This window comes from Mustela nigripes, chromosome 1, assembly GCF_022355385.1.
Source record: "Mustela nigripes isolate SB6536 chromosome 1, MUSNIG.SB6536, whole genome shotgun sequence".
Classification (NCBI taxonomy): domain Eukaryota; kingdom Metazoa; phylum Chordata; class Mammalia; order Carnivora; family Mustelidae; genus Mustela; species Mustela nigripes.
This window is the reverse complement of record NC_081557.1, coordinates 7,010,687-7,024,055: the sequence shown is the minus strand read 5'-3', so window position 1 is coordinate 7,024,055 and position 13,369 is coordinate 7,010,687. Positions and strand designations below refer to the sequence as shown.

At 50.0% G+C, this 13,369-nt stretch overlaps 1 protein-coding gene across 2 annotated transcripts; it reads left to right on the top strand.

The window, feature by feature from the left end:
• Positions 1-165: 165 nt before the first annotated feature.
• SNX15 (sorting nexin 15) lies at positions 166-13,203 on the top strand. 2 transcript variants are annotated; one of them, XM_059401892.1, is made up of 9 exons: positions 305-374; positions 3,731-3,800; positions 6,425-6,460; positions 6,714-6,834; positions 8,001-8,116; positions 8,235-8,382; positions 8,696-8,839; positions 12,069-12,320; positions 12,614-13,203. In XM_059401892.1, the coding sequence occupies exons 2-9, from the start codon at positions 3,753-3,755 to the stop codon at positions 12,718-12,720; spliced, it is 972 nt and encodes a 323-aa protein (XP_059257875.1). In that variant the 5' UTR covers positions 305-374; positions 3,731-3,752; the 3' UTR covers positions 12,721-13,203. The 2 variants fall into 2 exon arrangements, with proteins under 2 accessions (XP_059257866.1, XP_059257875.1); XM_059401883.1 differs by lacking the exon at positions 3,731-3,800 and having other exon boundaries at positions 166-374.
• The last annotated feature ends 166 nt before the right edge of the window (positions 13,204-13,369 follow it).

Sequence of the window (13,369 nt, the reverse complement as noted above, 5' to 3'; positions counted from 1 at the left end):
AACGTTGTTCGGAGCGGAGTGATCCAACCTTCCCAAGTCCTTAACTCTCAAATCACCTAGTTTACGCTTTACCAGCCACCGAGAACATTTTAGACGCTCCCTGGATGCACACCGCGGCCGAGAACTGCGCCGTCACTTGCGACCTGCTCCCTGGGACCGAGGAAGGCGGGCGCAGGCCCCGGAGCGGCGGCGGCTGGCGTAGACTGACCCGGAGGGGCGGGGGCGGCGTGGAGGAGGCAGAGGCCGGCGGTCAGCTCCACTCTCGCTCGGCTGCCATGTCCCGCCAGGCGAAGGACGACTTCCTGCGGCACTACACAGTCTCCGACCCCCGGACCCACCCCAAGGGCTACACCGAGTATAAAGTGACCGCGCAGGTGAGGTGGGGCCCGGAGGGGACCTTTACCCTTTTAACAAGGTGGGGGGCAGTGTTTTACTTTAAGGCAAGTCACTCCTGGACGCTCCCTTTCTAGATGGCAGAAATGCATTTCCCCTTTAAGAGGAGGCTGCGGTAGGAGCCTGCGTTTACTTCTTTAACGGGGTGGGAGGGGGTGCGGCTCTGGGAGGGCGCTGTCCTTTTAAAAGGGCGTGGACAGCAGCTCTTGGAGTGGGAGGGGTGGGTTCCCACGCCCGACGTGTGGTGTCTGCTCATCAGACTGTGAATTTCTTTAAATTAACGCCAAAACTCTGGCTCCGCCCAAATCTTCGTTATTTCTCCAGTCTCTTGGAGTAAGTTGTGTTAACTGGTTTGTTTGATATTTACATAAAAACCCCTTTGAAAAGAGTTTAATTAAAAAACAAAACAACAACAACAACAAAAAAAAAACAACCTATCTATGCCTAAAAATTCGTACAGCTCCGGAGAAATTTTCAAGTCTCTATCTTCACGGTCACAGCAGGAAGTCAATAAAGACTAAACTTGATTACGAAGCAGTAACAACGTTATAAGCAGATTTTATAGATACAGGGAGGAAACTATGAGGAATTTAAAAAAAGGAACGGTATAAAATTTATCTGCAGAATGATACCCGAGAACTGGTGGGGGGGGGGGGGGACTTTTCACTGTAAATTGTTTCGTACCTTTCAAAGTTTAAACTAGGCAACTATTAAACTGATGCATTAGTAACTATTAAAGGGAAGTGAAAACACAAAGACCCTCCTTCCAAAGCGATCTAAGTACAGAATCTTAGATGTTTAAAACAGCTTTCCCCATATTTTTTATGTCTCTCTTGCCTCTGCAAACACACACACACACACACACACACACAGTCCCTAGGAAGATCGGACTGGGGGTGGGAAAGGTGCGGCAAGGGACTTAAACCTTTTCCTATAAATCTTTCTGTTGGTTTTTAAGCAAGTAACATGCATTACATCGGTATGTTTTTATGACTTTGAAAGAGAAATAGTTTTCCCTCTTTTACTATCCCTGTTCGTCTGCCATTTTGGTGAGAACCAATGCTGCTAATTCCTTGTTTATCCTTGCACAGCAACCCTACATTTAAAAGCAGATATGAGTATCCAGTTTATCATTTACGCACAGCTCCGCAAGTCACATGCCGGTATTCCTCAGTGTCTTGTTGTTTCCCCTTGTAAAATTTTTAAAACGGAGACATAAGCTGTATACATAATGTGCATAAACCCTAAGTGTACAGCTCAGTAATTTTCTCATACCTATAGATCCGCGTAGGCAGTGCTCACATCAGGATACAAACATTTCCCTCACCCCAGAGACTTTCTTTGTATCTTTCCGTCTATAGTTCTTCTCCCACAGAGGTAACCGCTGTCCTGGCTTCTTTCACTATAAGAGTAGTTTTGTTGGTTCTTGAACCTCAACCGAATAAAATCAGCAAGTATTTGTATTTGGCATTTTACACTCTCTATATAATGTTTTTGGAATTCATCCATGTTGTTGCATGTGTAATTTTTTTTGCCATGTGATAGTAGTCCTTTCTAGAAATATACCACCATTTCTTTATTCATTCTCCTTTTGATGGACATTTGAGTTGTGTCTAAAAAATTTTTTAGTTGTTATGAGTAGAGTTGTGGGAATATTCATGTACAAGTCTTTTTAGGGACCTGTGCACCCATTTTTCCTTGGTGTGTACCTAGGAGTGGAATTGCTCAGTCATTTGATAGCTACGTATGTAGTTGTCCTAGAAATTACCAGTTTCCCATGTGCCCTTTGCTGTTCATCCTAGCTGAAACTGACAAAATATTTAAAAGAGTGTTTAAGTAGCTCTGTGGGTGGAAGTTGGCCAGATTAGTGGCTGATACTCAGAGCCTGATAAGAACTTGTTTCTTGTTGTCTTAGTTTTTGTTTTTTGGCCTTTACCCCTATGCTAAATGTACCCAAAGGGACAGAAGAACTTTCCAACAAAAATGGATCAGTCTTTTCATATCTTTTAATTCCCTGAAGAATTAAAAGCAGCTGTCCCTGTTTTACACCTTGAGTCTTTACAGAACCACAGGTGAGGCTCCGGAAAATTCAAAGCCAATTTTTTTTTTTTTTTTTTTACTGATCCCTAAACCTCCCCTGTTATCTCCAAAGGCTCCTCCTTGTGCCTCTGAGATGTTAAGTGTGCTACGATCTTCTCCAGGAGCTTTTATCTAGGTCATCTCTTTAAAGTACCAGCTTCTGGGGTGCCTGGCTGGCTCTGTTGGAGTGTGTGACTCTTTTTTTAAAAGATCTTATTTATTTATTTGACAGAGAGAAGGCACAAACGGGGAGTGGGAAGCAGAGGAAGGAGAAGCAGGCTTCCTACAGAGGAGGGAGAACCTGGTGGGGCTCAATCCCAGGACCCCAGGATCATGACCTGAGCCAAGGCAGTCGCTAAACCAACTGAGCCACCCAGGCGCCCTAGAGCATGCAACTCTTGATTTCAGGGTTGTGAGTTCAGGCCCCACATTGGATGTAGAGATTGCTTTAAAATCATTAAAAAATGAAGGAAGGGAAGGGAGTGGAGGAGAAGGAAGGGAAGGAAGGAAGGAATTTACCAGTTTTCCAAAGTGGTACAGTGCTTAAAGTACCGTTTTATACTCCCATTTCTCACGAATACTTCAGCATCTTCAATTTTAGGCATTTTAGGTGGGTGGGTATGTGATACCTCATTAGGGTATAATTTGCATTTCTCTGATGACTAATGATATCGAGCATATTCTCATCGTTTTTTCTTTTAAGATTTTATTTATTTATTTATTTGAGAGAGTGTGAAAGTGAGGGAGATCACAGAGGGGGAGAGGGAGAAGCAGGCTTCCTGCTGAGCAAGGAGCTCAAATCAGGGCTCAGTCCCAGGACCCTGGGATCATGACCTGAGCCAAAGACAGATGCTTAACTGACTGAGCCACCCAGGCACCCCCATATTTTCGTTATCTTACTGCCCATTCAAGCACCTTCTTTTGTGGGAGGTTCCTGCTCAAATATTTTGCCCAGTTTTTTTTTTTTTTTAAAGATTTTACTTATTTATTTGACAGACAGAGATCACAAGTAGGCAGAGAGGCAGGCAGAGAGAGAGAGGAGGAAGCAGGCTCCCTGAACCCTGGGATCATGACCTGAGCCGAAGGCAGAGGCTTTAACCCACTGAGCCACCCAGGCACCCCATATTTTGCCCAGTTTTGAAAGTCGAGTTGTTTGTCTTTAGTACTGATCTCTGGTTCTTTCTATATTCTAGATCTGACTCCTTTGTCAGGCATATATATTCCTGAGCAGTTTTTAAATCTAGTTTCTTTTACCCAGGATATTTCAGGCTGACTCGGGCATGAAAAGCAAAGGCCAGGGTTTTGATCCTAGCAGTCCCTCATACTTGGTATGTGATTTTTTTTCTTTCTAATTTTTATTTTCAACTGAGGTACAGTTGACATAGAATATTACAATATTATGTTAGTCTCAGGTGCACAACATAGTGATTCGACATTTATCGTCATTAGGAATTGCTCACCATGGTAAGTGTAGTTCACCATCAGTTGCCACACAAAGTTATTGCAGTATTATAAACTGTGTTCCCTGTGTTGTACTTTTCATCCCGATGACTTATTTATTGTCGAACTGGAAGTCTGTACCTCTTATCTGCTTCATCTATGTCACTGATTCCCTCCATCCGCATCCCCTCTGGCAACCACCAGTTCCTTGTCTGTATTTATGAGTCTGTTCCTGGTTTTGTTTATTTTGTTTTGTTTTTTAGATTCCACATATCCGTGAAATCCGTGAAATCCCGTAGTGTTTGTCTTTCTGGGTCTGACGTATTTCACGTAGTGTAGTATCTTCTCAGTCCATCCATGTTGGCACAAATGATAAGATTTTATTCTTTTTTATGGCTAAGTAATACTCCATTGTCTGTATCTACAACATTTTCTTTATCCATTCACCTATGGGTGGACACTTAGAGCGCTTCCATATCTTGGCTATTATAAATAATGCTGCAATAAACATAAGGGTGCATATATCTTTTCCAATTAGTGATTTCGTATTCTTTGGGTAAATACCCAGAAGTGGGATTACCAGCTCCAGTGGTATTTCTATTTTTTTTTAATTTTATTTATTTATTTGACAGAGAGAAATCACAAGTAGATGGAGAGGCAGGCAGAGAGAGAGAGAGAGAGAGAGAGGGAAGCAGGCTCCCTGCTGAGCAGAGAGCCCGATGCGGGACTCGATCCCAGGACCCTGAGATCATGACCTGAGCCGAAGGCAGCAGCTTAACCCACTGAGCCACCCAGGCGCCTGGTATTTCTATTTTTAATTTTTTGGGAAACGCCATACTGTTTTCCATAGTGGCGCACTGATTTACATCCCCACAGACAGTGCTTCAAAGTTTTTTTCTCTACATTTTCACCAACAGTTGTTATTTCTTACCTTTTTGTTCTGACTGGCATGAGGTGGTATCTCATTGTGACTTTGATTTGCATTTCCTTGGTGGTGAGTGATATGGATATCTTTTCATCTGTTTGTTGCTTATCTGTATATCTTCTTTGGAGAAACATCTATTCAGGTCCTCTGCCTCCCCCCCCCCTTTTTTTTAAAGATTTATTTATTTGGCAGACAGAGATCACACGTAGGCAGAGAGGCAGGCAGAGAGAGAGGAGGAAGCAAGCTCCCCGCTGAGCAGAGAGCCCCATGCAGGGCTCGATCCCAGGACCCTGAAATCTGACCCAAGCTGAAGGCAGCGGCTTTAACCCACTGAGCCACCCAGGCGCCCCTCTGCCCCCCCCTTTTGGGGATTGATTTAGTTACCTTTACTCGTGTCCTTCCTCTCTCTCTTCTTTACTTCCTTCCTTCCTTGACCCAGTGAGGGATACAGAAAGAGTGGGAGAGAGAGAGAGTCTTTAAGTAGGCTCCACACCCAGCACGGAGCCCTACATGAGACTCGATCTTACGACCCTGAGATCATGACCTAAGCCACCAGTCTCCTCTCTCTGCCCATTTTTAAATTGGATTGTTTTGGGTTTTTTGGTATTGAGTAGGAGTTCTTTATATATTTTGGATATCAGCTCATTATCAGATAGGTCATTTGCAAAATGTGCTGTGTAATCTTGCACTGGTAAATGGGCATGTTAATCCTATCTGCTGCCTCGGGATCTAGGATAATTAAAGGGGATTCTGGAAAACTATCAAATAGTCCACACTGTAGTGTTATTTTCTTTTTTTTTTTTTTTTAGATTTTATTTTTTATTTGAGAGACAGAGATCACAGGCAGGCAGAGAGAGAGAGGGAACCAAGCTCCCCGCTGAGCAGAGAGCCTGATGCAGGGCTAGATCCCAGGACCCTGGGATCATGACCTGAGCAAAAGGCAGAGGCTTTAACCCACTGAGCCACCCAGGCGCCCTTGGAGTGGTATTTTCTAATTATTATGAATATACCATAGTGAGTACAGAGTCTTCTCTCCAGCTCAGACCCCATTCTTCTCTTCCGGGGGTCACAACCCAGTGATGCTGTCTTCTGCATTCAGGAGTGTTTGCCCACAGAGACTTCCTCACTTAAGGAAGGAGTGGCTCCTGGGACAGAAGCTCACTTTTTAGAGAACTGGAGGGTCTCTAGTTTCAGAAGGAGATGCAGGGACTTGGGCCTTCAAAGGAAGGGCGATAGTGCTCGCTTCGGCAGCACACACAGAAGACGGGAACGATGCAGAGGTCAGCGTGGCCCCTTGTGCCAGGATGACATGCAGATTCGTGAAGGAACGGAGATGAAAGTTGGGCTGAGGACCAAGGGGTCTGGATGGGATTCTTCCATCAGGCAGATGAAGAAACTAGCACGTGATAGAAAAACTGCTTCAGGTGACACAAAGCCTTGAAGCCAGGATCCCTTGATACCAGTGGCCAACAGCCAAAGGCCACGATGAGGGCTGGGAGGTACCTGGGGCGTCGCTGGATTTTACTGGGAGATGGGGTGTCAGATGTCAGCCTCTGGTCTCATCTGCTTCTTGCCTTTCTTCCTCAGTTCATCTCAAAGAAGGATCCAGAGGATGTCAAAGAGGTGAGGCTCCTGGGAGGAAGGGGAACCGTTCCCCAGGTCCAGATGCAGGAGCAGCAAAGGAACAGCTGGTAACTCCTCAGCCCTGGGAGGAACTGGCCCTCTGCCCCAAGCCACACACGCATGCACACAGGCACACAGGCACGCACTCACACACGCACACAGGCACACATGTGCTGTTCCAGGCTGGGAATGGGGAAAGCCTCTTTCATCCGCCACCATTGCCAGCCTAGGTCAAGTCTTGCATCGTTGGCAGGTGGTGGTCTGGAAGCGGTACAGCGACTTCCGCAAGCTGCACGGGGACCTGGCCTACACCCACCGCAACCTCTTCCGCCGCCTGGAGGAGTTCCCGGCCTTCCCCCGCGCCCAAGTGTTTGGTGAGTGTTGATCTATGCATTCAGGCCAGAGATGGAGGAAGAGGTGGGCAGAGGGGACCCCTGCTGGTGGAGGGAGCCTGATGGGGGCCCAAAACCCCCAGCAGAAGCACTTCTTGGGGGGGGGGGGCTTAGAGACAGCCTCATTTCACACCTGGGGAAACTGAGGCAGGCTCAGAGCAGCCGAGCCTTCAGTGTGTGTGGAGCCCTTCAGCAGTCCATCTTCCTTAGCCCCATTTCCAGGACAAGGAAGCTGAGGCTCAGGGTCCTAAAGGGGCTTGGCCTGTCAGTGGCAGAACCAGAATTCCTCCCCAGGAGCTGGTCTCACCTCTAGACCCACACTGTCCAGAAGCAGCAGCTGTGAGCCAGATGTGGGGAGTCTGAGCCGAGGCTTGCCGTATGGGTCGAATGCCCACTGAAATGGACTGTAAACTGTGGCAATAATTTATATATCGATCACACGTGCAAATGAGACTATTTCGGATATACCGGGTTAAGTGGAATGTATTACTAAAGTTGAGTTAACCTGTTTCTTTTTAACGTGGCTAAGAGAAAATTAGTAATTGCACATGCCACTCGTGACGTATTTCTGGTGGACAGGAGTGAGCTGCTGTTTGGATCTCTAGACTCGCGGGAGATTCTCTTTCACAGCAAGGTGAAGGGTTGCTGCCGGAGGGTGGTGCCAGGCTGTGGGCACTGTAGCCGGCTGCTAGGTCCGAGGTAGCTAATTCCGCAGCATACCTAGAACAGAGCAGGGAGACTGGGAAAAAGCAGCTGCTAGCTGTGTGACCTTAGGCAAGTCACTTCTCCTCCCTGAGTCTTAACCTTCCTCTCTGTTGCATCAGAGCCATCCGAAATTATTTTGTTTCTTGTGGGTTGCCCGCCTCCCCCTGTCTGGGATGTGATCCTGTGACAGCGGACTCCGTGCCCTCCTCCCATTCACCTGCTGAACCTTGCACCATAGTAGGTGCTTGATAAACATCTGGTACATAGAGGACGAGGGAGCTTGGTCCCTGCCCCCTTGGGGGAGCCCCAGAAGGTTGCTCCCCCAGGAGCAAGGAGAATGGGCGGGAGAGCCATTGGCTGCTGGGATCCTCCGAGGCAGAAGAAGGAAAGCGACCCCTGTGGACCACTGCTTCTCTCCCCATTTCTCCTCCTGGGCGCTGCAGGCCGGTTCGAGGCCTCAGTGATTGAAGAGCGGCGGAAGGGGGCCGAGGACTTGCTTCGCTTCACTGTGCACATCCCTGCGCTCAACAACAGCCCGCAGCTCCAGGCCTTCTTCCGGGTATGTGTCGCTGCCTGTCCCTCCTCCCCAGTGCCTGAGAGAGCTCCCTGCCCCCTGGGCTGCACCCTGAGGCCACCCCCCCATCCCCGCTGCCCGTCCCTGTCTTTCTCTCCTGCAGGGTGGGGAGGTGACCCGGCCCTCCGACATGTCCAGAGACCTCCACATCCTGCCGCCCCCTCTGATCCCCACGCCGCCCCCTGAGGAGCCCTGGTTGCCCCAGCCGCTCCCTGCAGAGAGGCGAGGCCTGGAGGAACTGGAGGTGCCAGGTACATCTCTGTGTCGGGGTGGGAGCCAGGGCTGGAGGGTGTTGGAGAGGACACACTCCCTCCTTGGTGAGCTTAGAAAAAATTCTGGGGTCTGTCCCAGCTTCTCTGCTGCTAACGTGCTGAGAAGCTCTAGCCAGGCCATTTTCCTTCTCTTGGCTCTAGTTTCTTCATCTGTAAAAGCAGTACAACCCATATGAAGAGTGGGCTTGTCGATGCCCTTGGGCACCACAAGGCGTTAGTGAGAGGGTAATTGTATTTGAAAGCTGGGAATGTCAAGGACGGGCATGAATGTCCCCAATGATTGGTTCCACAGCGGATCCCCCACCGTCCAGCCCTGCCCAGGAGGCCCTGGATCTCCTCTTTAACTGCGGGAGCACCGAGGAGGCGTCCAGTTCCCCTGCCCGAGGCCCCCTCACAGAGGCCGAGCTCGCCCTCTTCGACCCCTTCTCCAGGGAAGGTAACAAGCTGGGACAAGCCGAGGGGGGGCTGCGGTAGGGGCAAGGAGAGGGGGGCAGCCGCTGACCAACATGCGTAGCACCTGTAAATCCTAGAAACACGCGGCAGTGGGCAGCCTCAGTGAGCAGTGGAAGCAGGCACCCTGCTGCCAGGGCCCATGAGTTAGATGCCCCTGGACAGTGAGCAACCACAGGGGAAAGGGAGGTCTGCTCAGGGAGAGCTGGCTCTTCTAAGAAAGCTTTGGAACAGTCAGGGGTCACACTGTCTTGGTAGTATTTGAGTTCCTTCCGTTGGAAGCCCAAGGTCAGGGTGTCCTGGCCGGCTGGGGGGTCTCACACCGCAGATCCGGAAGGCAGGACAGGCTTCTGGTCAGGGGGGTGAGGCTCGGACTCAGAGAACAGCACAGGATGCCCTCTTGCAGGAGGCGTAGGCATGGCGGGGGCACCCCAGACCTGCCGTGGAAGGAGAAGCCTCCCCACTTCCCGTGGAGGTCTGGGTCCTGGAGCTGAGAGTCCCCGGCTCCGAGACCCTGGACCTTTTCATTCTCAAAGTCTCCGACTCTGTGCGGTTCCTCCAGCTGGGGTGTGGAAGCGGCTCTTCTGCTTCGGGATCATTGTGAAAGGGTTTCAGTTTGGAATCCTGCCGTATTCTGAAGCCTGCTTTGTTGGTTTTTCTTCTTTGGCCTTTGGTGACCTGGGCAGACTGTCAGCTTTGTGATTGGTTTCAGGCATCTGGGTTCGCTCCCCGCCCCGGCTCCGATCCACATGGGGACCTCAGTCTTCCGCCCGGTTATTCAGCTCCATACCGCCGCCCCACTCACCTGGGAGGGGTGTCCTTTTACTCCTCTCGTTCTGCCCCCTCCAGGGGCTCCTTCAGCCCCTCCATAGCTGAGATAGGAGAGAAGGGGTTAGGGGGGAAGGAGGGATTGGTGTCACCGGGGCCTGCCTCCCTGCCCCAGTTGAACCCCCACGGGTGCCCGGTGGCCAGATGCTCTGACTGGAACTGTCAAGACTCCTGTCAGTAGCTCCCATCAGACATTCCCTTGCCCCATAAGAAAACTCCCGAACTCTGGAATGCCAGGGTTGTCTGCCAGAGGTGGGGATGGCAAAGGACTGTCCCCAGACAATTTCATACTCTTTCATTCCACTTTGTAAAGTGCTAGAATTTTTCCAGTTTGAAATTTTGCTTTTTATGCTGGCATTGGCAGAAAGAACGGTAGGAGGGAGGTTTTATGGAGCTGACTGGAATGCCAGGGTTGCTCAGTTGATTAAGCATCAGGGTCCTGGAATCGAGTCTCGGTAGGGCTCCTTTCTCAGTGGGGAACCTACTTCTCCCTCTTCCTCTGCCTACCGCTCCCCCTGCTTTTGCTCGCTCTCTCTCTCGCTCTCTCTCTCTCTCACAAATCAATAAAATCTTGGGGCGCCTGGGTGACTCAGTGGGTTAAGCTGCTGCCTTCGGCTCCGGTTGTGATCCCAGGGTCCTGGGATCGAGTCCCGTGTCGGGCTCTCTGCTCAGCGGGGAGCCTGCTTCCTCCTCTCTCTCTCTCTCTGCCTGCCTCTCTGCTTACTTGTGATCTCTCTGTCAAATTTTTTTTAAAGATTTTATTTATTTGTCAGACAGAGATCACAAGCAGGCAGAGGCAGGCAGAGAGAGGGGAGGGGAAGCAGACTCTCTGCTGAGCAGAGAGCCCGACAACACGGGGCTTGAACCCAGGACCCTGGGATCATGACCCGAGCTGAAAGCAGAGGCTTTAACCCACTGAGCCACCCAGACGCCCCAATAAAACCTTTAAAAAGAAGAGAAAACTTGGGGCGCCTGGGTGGCTCAGTGGGTTAAAGCCTCTGCCTTCGGTTCAGGTCATGATCTCAGGGTTCTGGAATCAAGCCCCGCATCGGGCTCTCTGCTCAGAAGGGAGCCTGCTCCCCGCCCTGCCCCACCTCCCCCAACCCCTGCCTGCTGCTTGTGATCTCTCTCTCTCTGTCAAATAAATAAATAAAATCCTAAAGAAAAAAAAAAAAAAAGGAAAGAAAATTTTAACTCCCCAACTCCTGCCCCGCAAAAGCCTGGAAGTACCGTTCCCTCAGATGGTGCGTTGCCTCCTTGTCCCGCTGTTGTGGGCACCTCTAGCCAGTCCCTCACCATCAGAATCGTCCAAGCAAGGAGCTGGCACTTGTCTCTCTCTTCAGCACGTGCATCATCAGACTCTTGAACTCACGTTAGGGCATCCCCAGAACTTCTCTGCCTTCTGCTCCATGAGCAGCATAGGGAGGCCTGTATGTACAGCTGGGAAGTGAGAGGTCATCTTCACTTCCTTCAGGAGGTCCTCCAGTCTCCTCCTGGGGTCACTGGGTTGGAGCTAAAAGAAATGCCCGCCCCTCCCCCTCCAGGCCAGTGGTGCGCCCTGGTGCTTCTGTTTCTGGCACCTTCCCTCTAAAGGCCTTTTCACCAAAGATGGGCCATATCACTAGCCTTACCTTTTGTTTCTTTTTTTTAAGGAAACTTTTTTTTAAAAAAGATTTTATTTATCTAACAGACAGAGGTCACAAGTAGGCAGAGAGGCAGGCAGAGAGAAAGGAGGAAGCAGGCTCCATGCTGAGCAGAGATCCCAATGAGGGCCTCGATCTCAGGACCCTGAACTGAAGGCAGAGACTTTAACCCACTGAGCCACCCAGGCACCCCTAGCCTTCTCTTGTATAAGCTGCAGAGGGGATGTTTGGCCTCCTTTTTGCCAGTCCTGGGGTCTATAAGGAGCCCTCTCTGGAATTGGAGGATACCCACCACCCACTGTCTTCCTGTTTGGGTCCTCAGCTAAAGTTGTAAGATGTGAGATTCTCTGCATCTGTTACTCTGACATTCCAGGGTTTGGAGCATTTCTGCCCTGGTCTGCGTCCTTCAGTTAAACTTTGTGGTGGGAATTCTTAGATTTGTAGATCAACTGTAATCAGGAGGGAAGTAGGTCCAGTGACCCAGACCCTGCAAACTAATGTTAATACAGACCTAAAGAAAGAATTAGGAAGGTAATATTGTCTTTACAAAAGCATAGGAACTCCACCAATTAAATCGATCGTGGCAAGTCTGTTATATATGAATGGCTTTTGACTTCCTTGGGCAATGCTTCCCTCCATCTGCGGCAGGTTGGTACCCTGATGGGCAAGAGAGGTCTGGGGAGGGGCTTCAGGCCCTGGGAAATGGAGGGCAGCCTGGCCTGAGCCCTTCATATCTGATTGTAGAAGGTGCAGGCCCCAGTCCAACCCACATGGGTGAGCTGGCAGCGATGGAGGCAGAGACTGAAAGGCTGGACCAGGAACCCTGGGAGCCTGGAGGGCAGGAGGAGGACGAGGAAGGCCGGCCGGCCCCTGCCTACCTGAGCCAAGCCACAGAGCTCATCACCCAGGCTCTGCGGGATGAGAAGGCAGGTGCCTACGCTGCAGCTCTGCAGGGCTACCGGGACGGCGTGCACATCCTGCTGCAGGGTGTTCCTGGTGAGTACGACTGGAAGGTGGAAGGTCAGGCCTGGAGTCTCGGGTGTGAAGGGAACTGAAAGTGAGAGACAAACCAGTCAAGGATCAGAATTGCCACCACTGACCAACTGCATAACCTCCGACAGTTTCTTTACCTCTTGTGGCCTCAGTTTTCTTATTTGTAAAATGGGGCAAATAGATGGGGTTTCCAGGGAGGTGGGGAAAGACACATGTTGATGCTCTGTGAGCCGTTAAGGGGCTTGGCCAAGGGTTTTGAACCCAGGGATCTCAGCCGAGCCATTCTCTCTCCACAGGTGACCCATCACCTGCCCGCCGGGAGGGTGTGAAGAAGAAGGCAGCTGAGTACTTGAAGAGAGCAGAAGAAATCTTGCACATGCACCTGTCCCAGCTCCCCTCCTGAGGAGGAGTGAACCCCAGCCCAGGACTCTAGCTCCAGCACTGCCAGCCACCACTCCCTTTCACACTCCCTGGGGCCTGGCCCAGGGTCCTGGTCTTGTAACTCTAGGGGTCATTTCTGTATGTAACTGGACCAACAGTGAGACAAATACGAATTCAGAGCTCATTGACCGAACTGCCACTTTGGAATCAGGACAAAACATTTCTGATCCCACCTGTGTATCTTGTGGGGGCCGCACCCCTGGTCCTGAGCTAGACGTTCACCCATCTAGAACAGGGTTCTGCTGACCATGGCCTGCAGCTGCATCCTGCCCAAGGCCTTTTTTTTTTTTTTTTTTTTTTTTTGGTAAGGCTCATGAGCTGGAATGGTTTTTACATTTTTTAACAGTTGAAAAAAAAGATCAAAAGCATAGTATTCTGTGACAGATGGAAATTAATGAAATTTAAGTATTGAAAATAAAATTCTGTTGGAACACAGATTCGTTCACTTGATACTGTCTGTGGCTGCTTTCCCGCTGCACCAGCAGAGGTGAATAGTTGCCGAGTTGCCCAGTTGCGACCTGCCAATCCCAAAGCATTTACTATCTGGGCCTTTGCAGGAAAAGTCTGCTGACCCCTGATCTAGAAAATGGGGAGAACAGTCTCCAGGGAAA

Coding starts and splice junctions, on each gene's coding strand:
- SNX15 (XM_059401883.1), top strand. CDS start 276: ATGTCCCGCCAGGCGAAGGACGACTTCCTGCGGCACTACACAGTCTCC. Junction 6,835..8,000: donor CCCCCGCGCCCAAGTGTTTG/GTGAGTGTTGAT, acceptor TGGGCGCTGCAG/GCCGGTTCGAGGCCTCAGTG. Junction 12,321..12,613: donor CCTGCTGCAGGGTGTTCCTG/GTGAGTACGACT, acceptor CTCTCTCCACAG/GTGACCCATCACCTGCCCGC.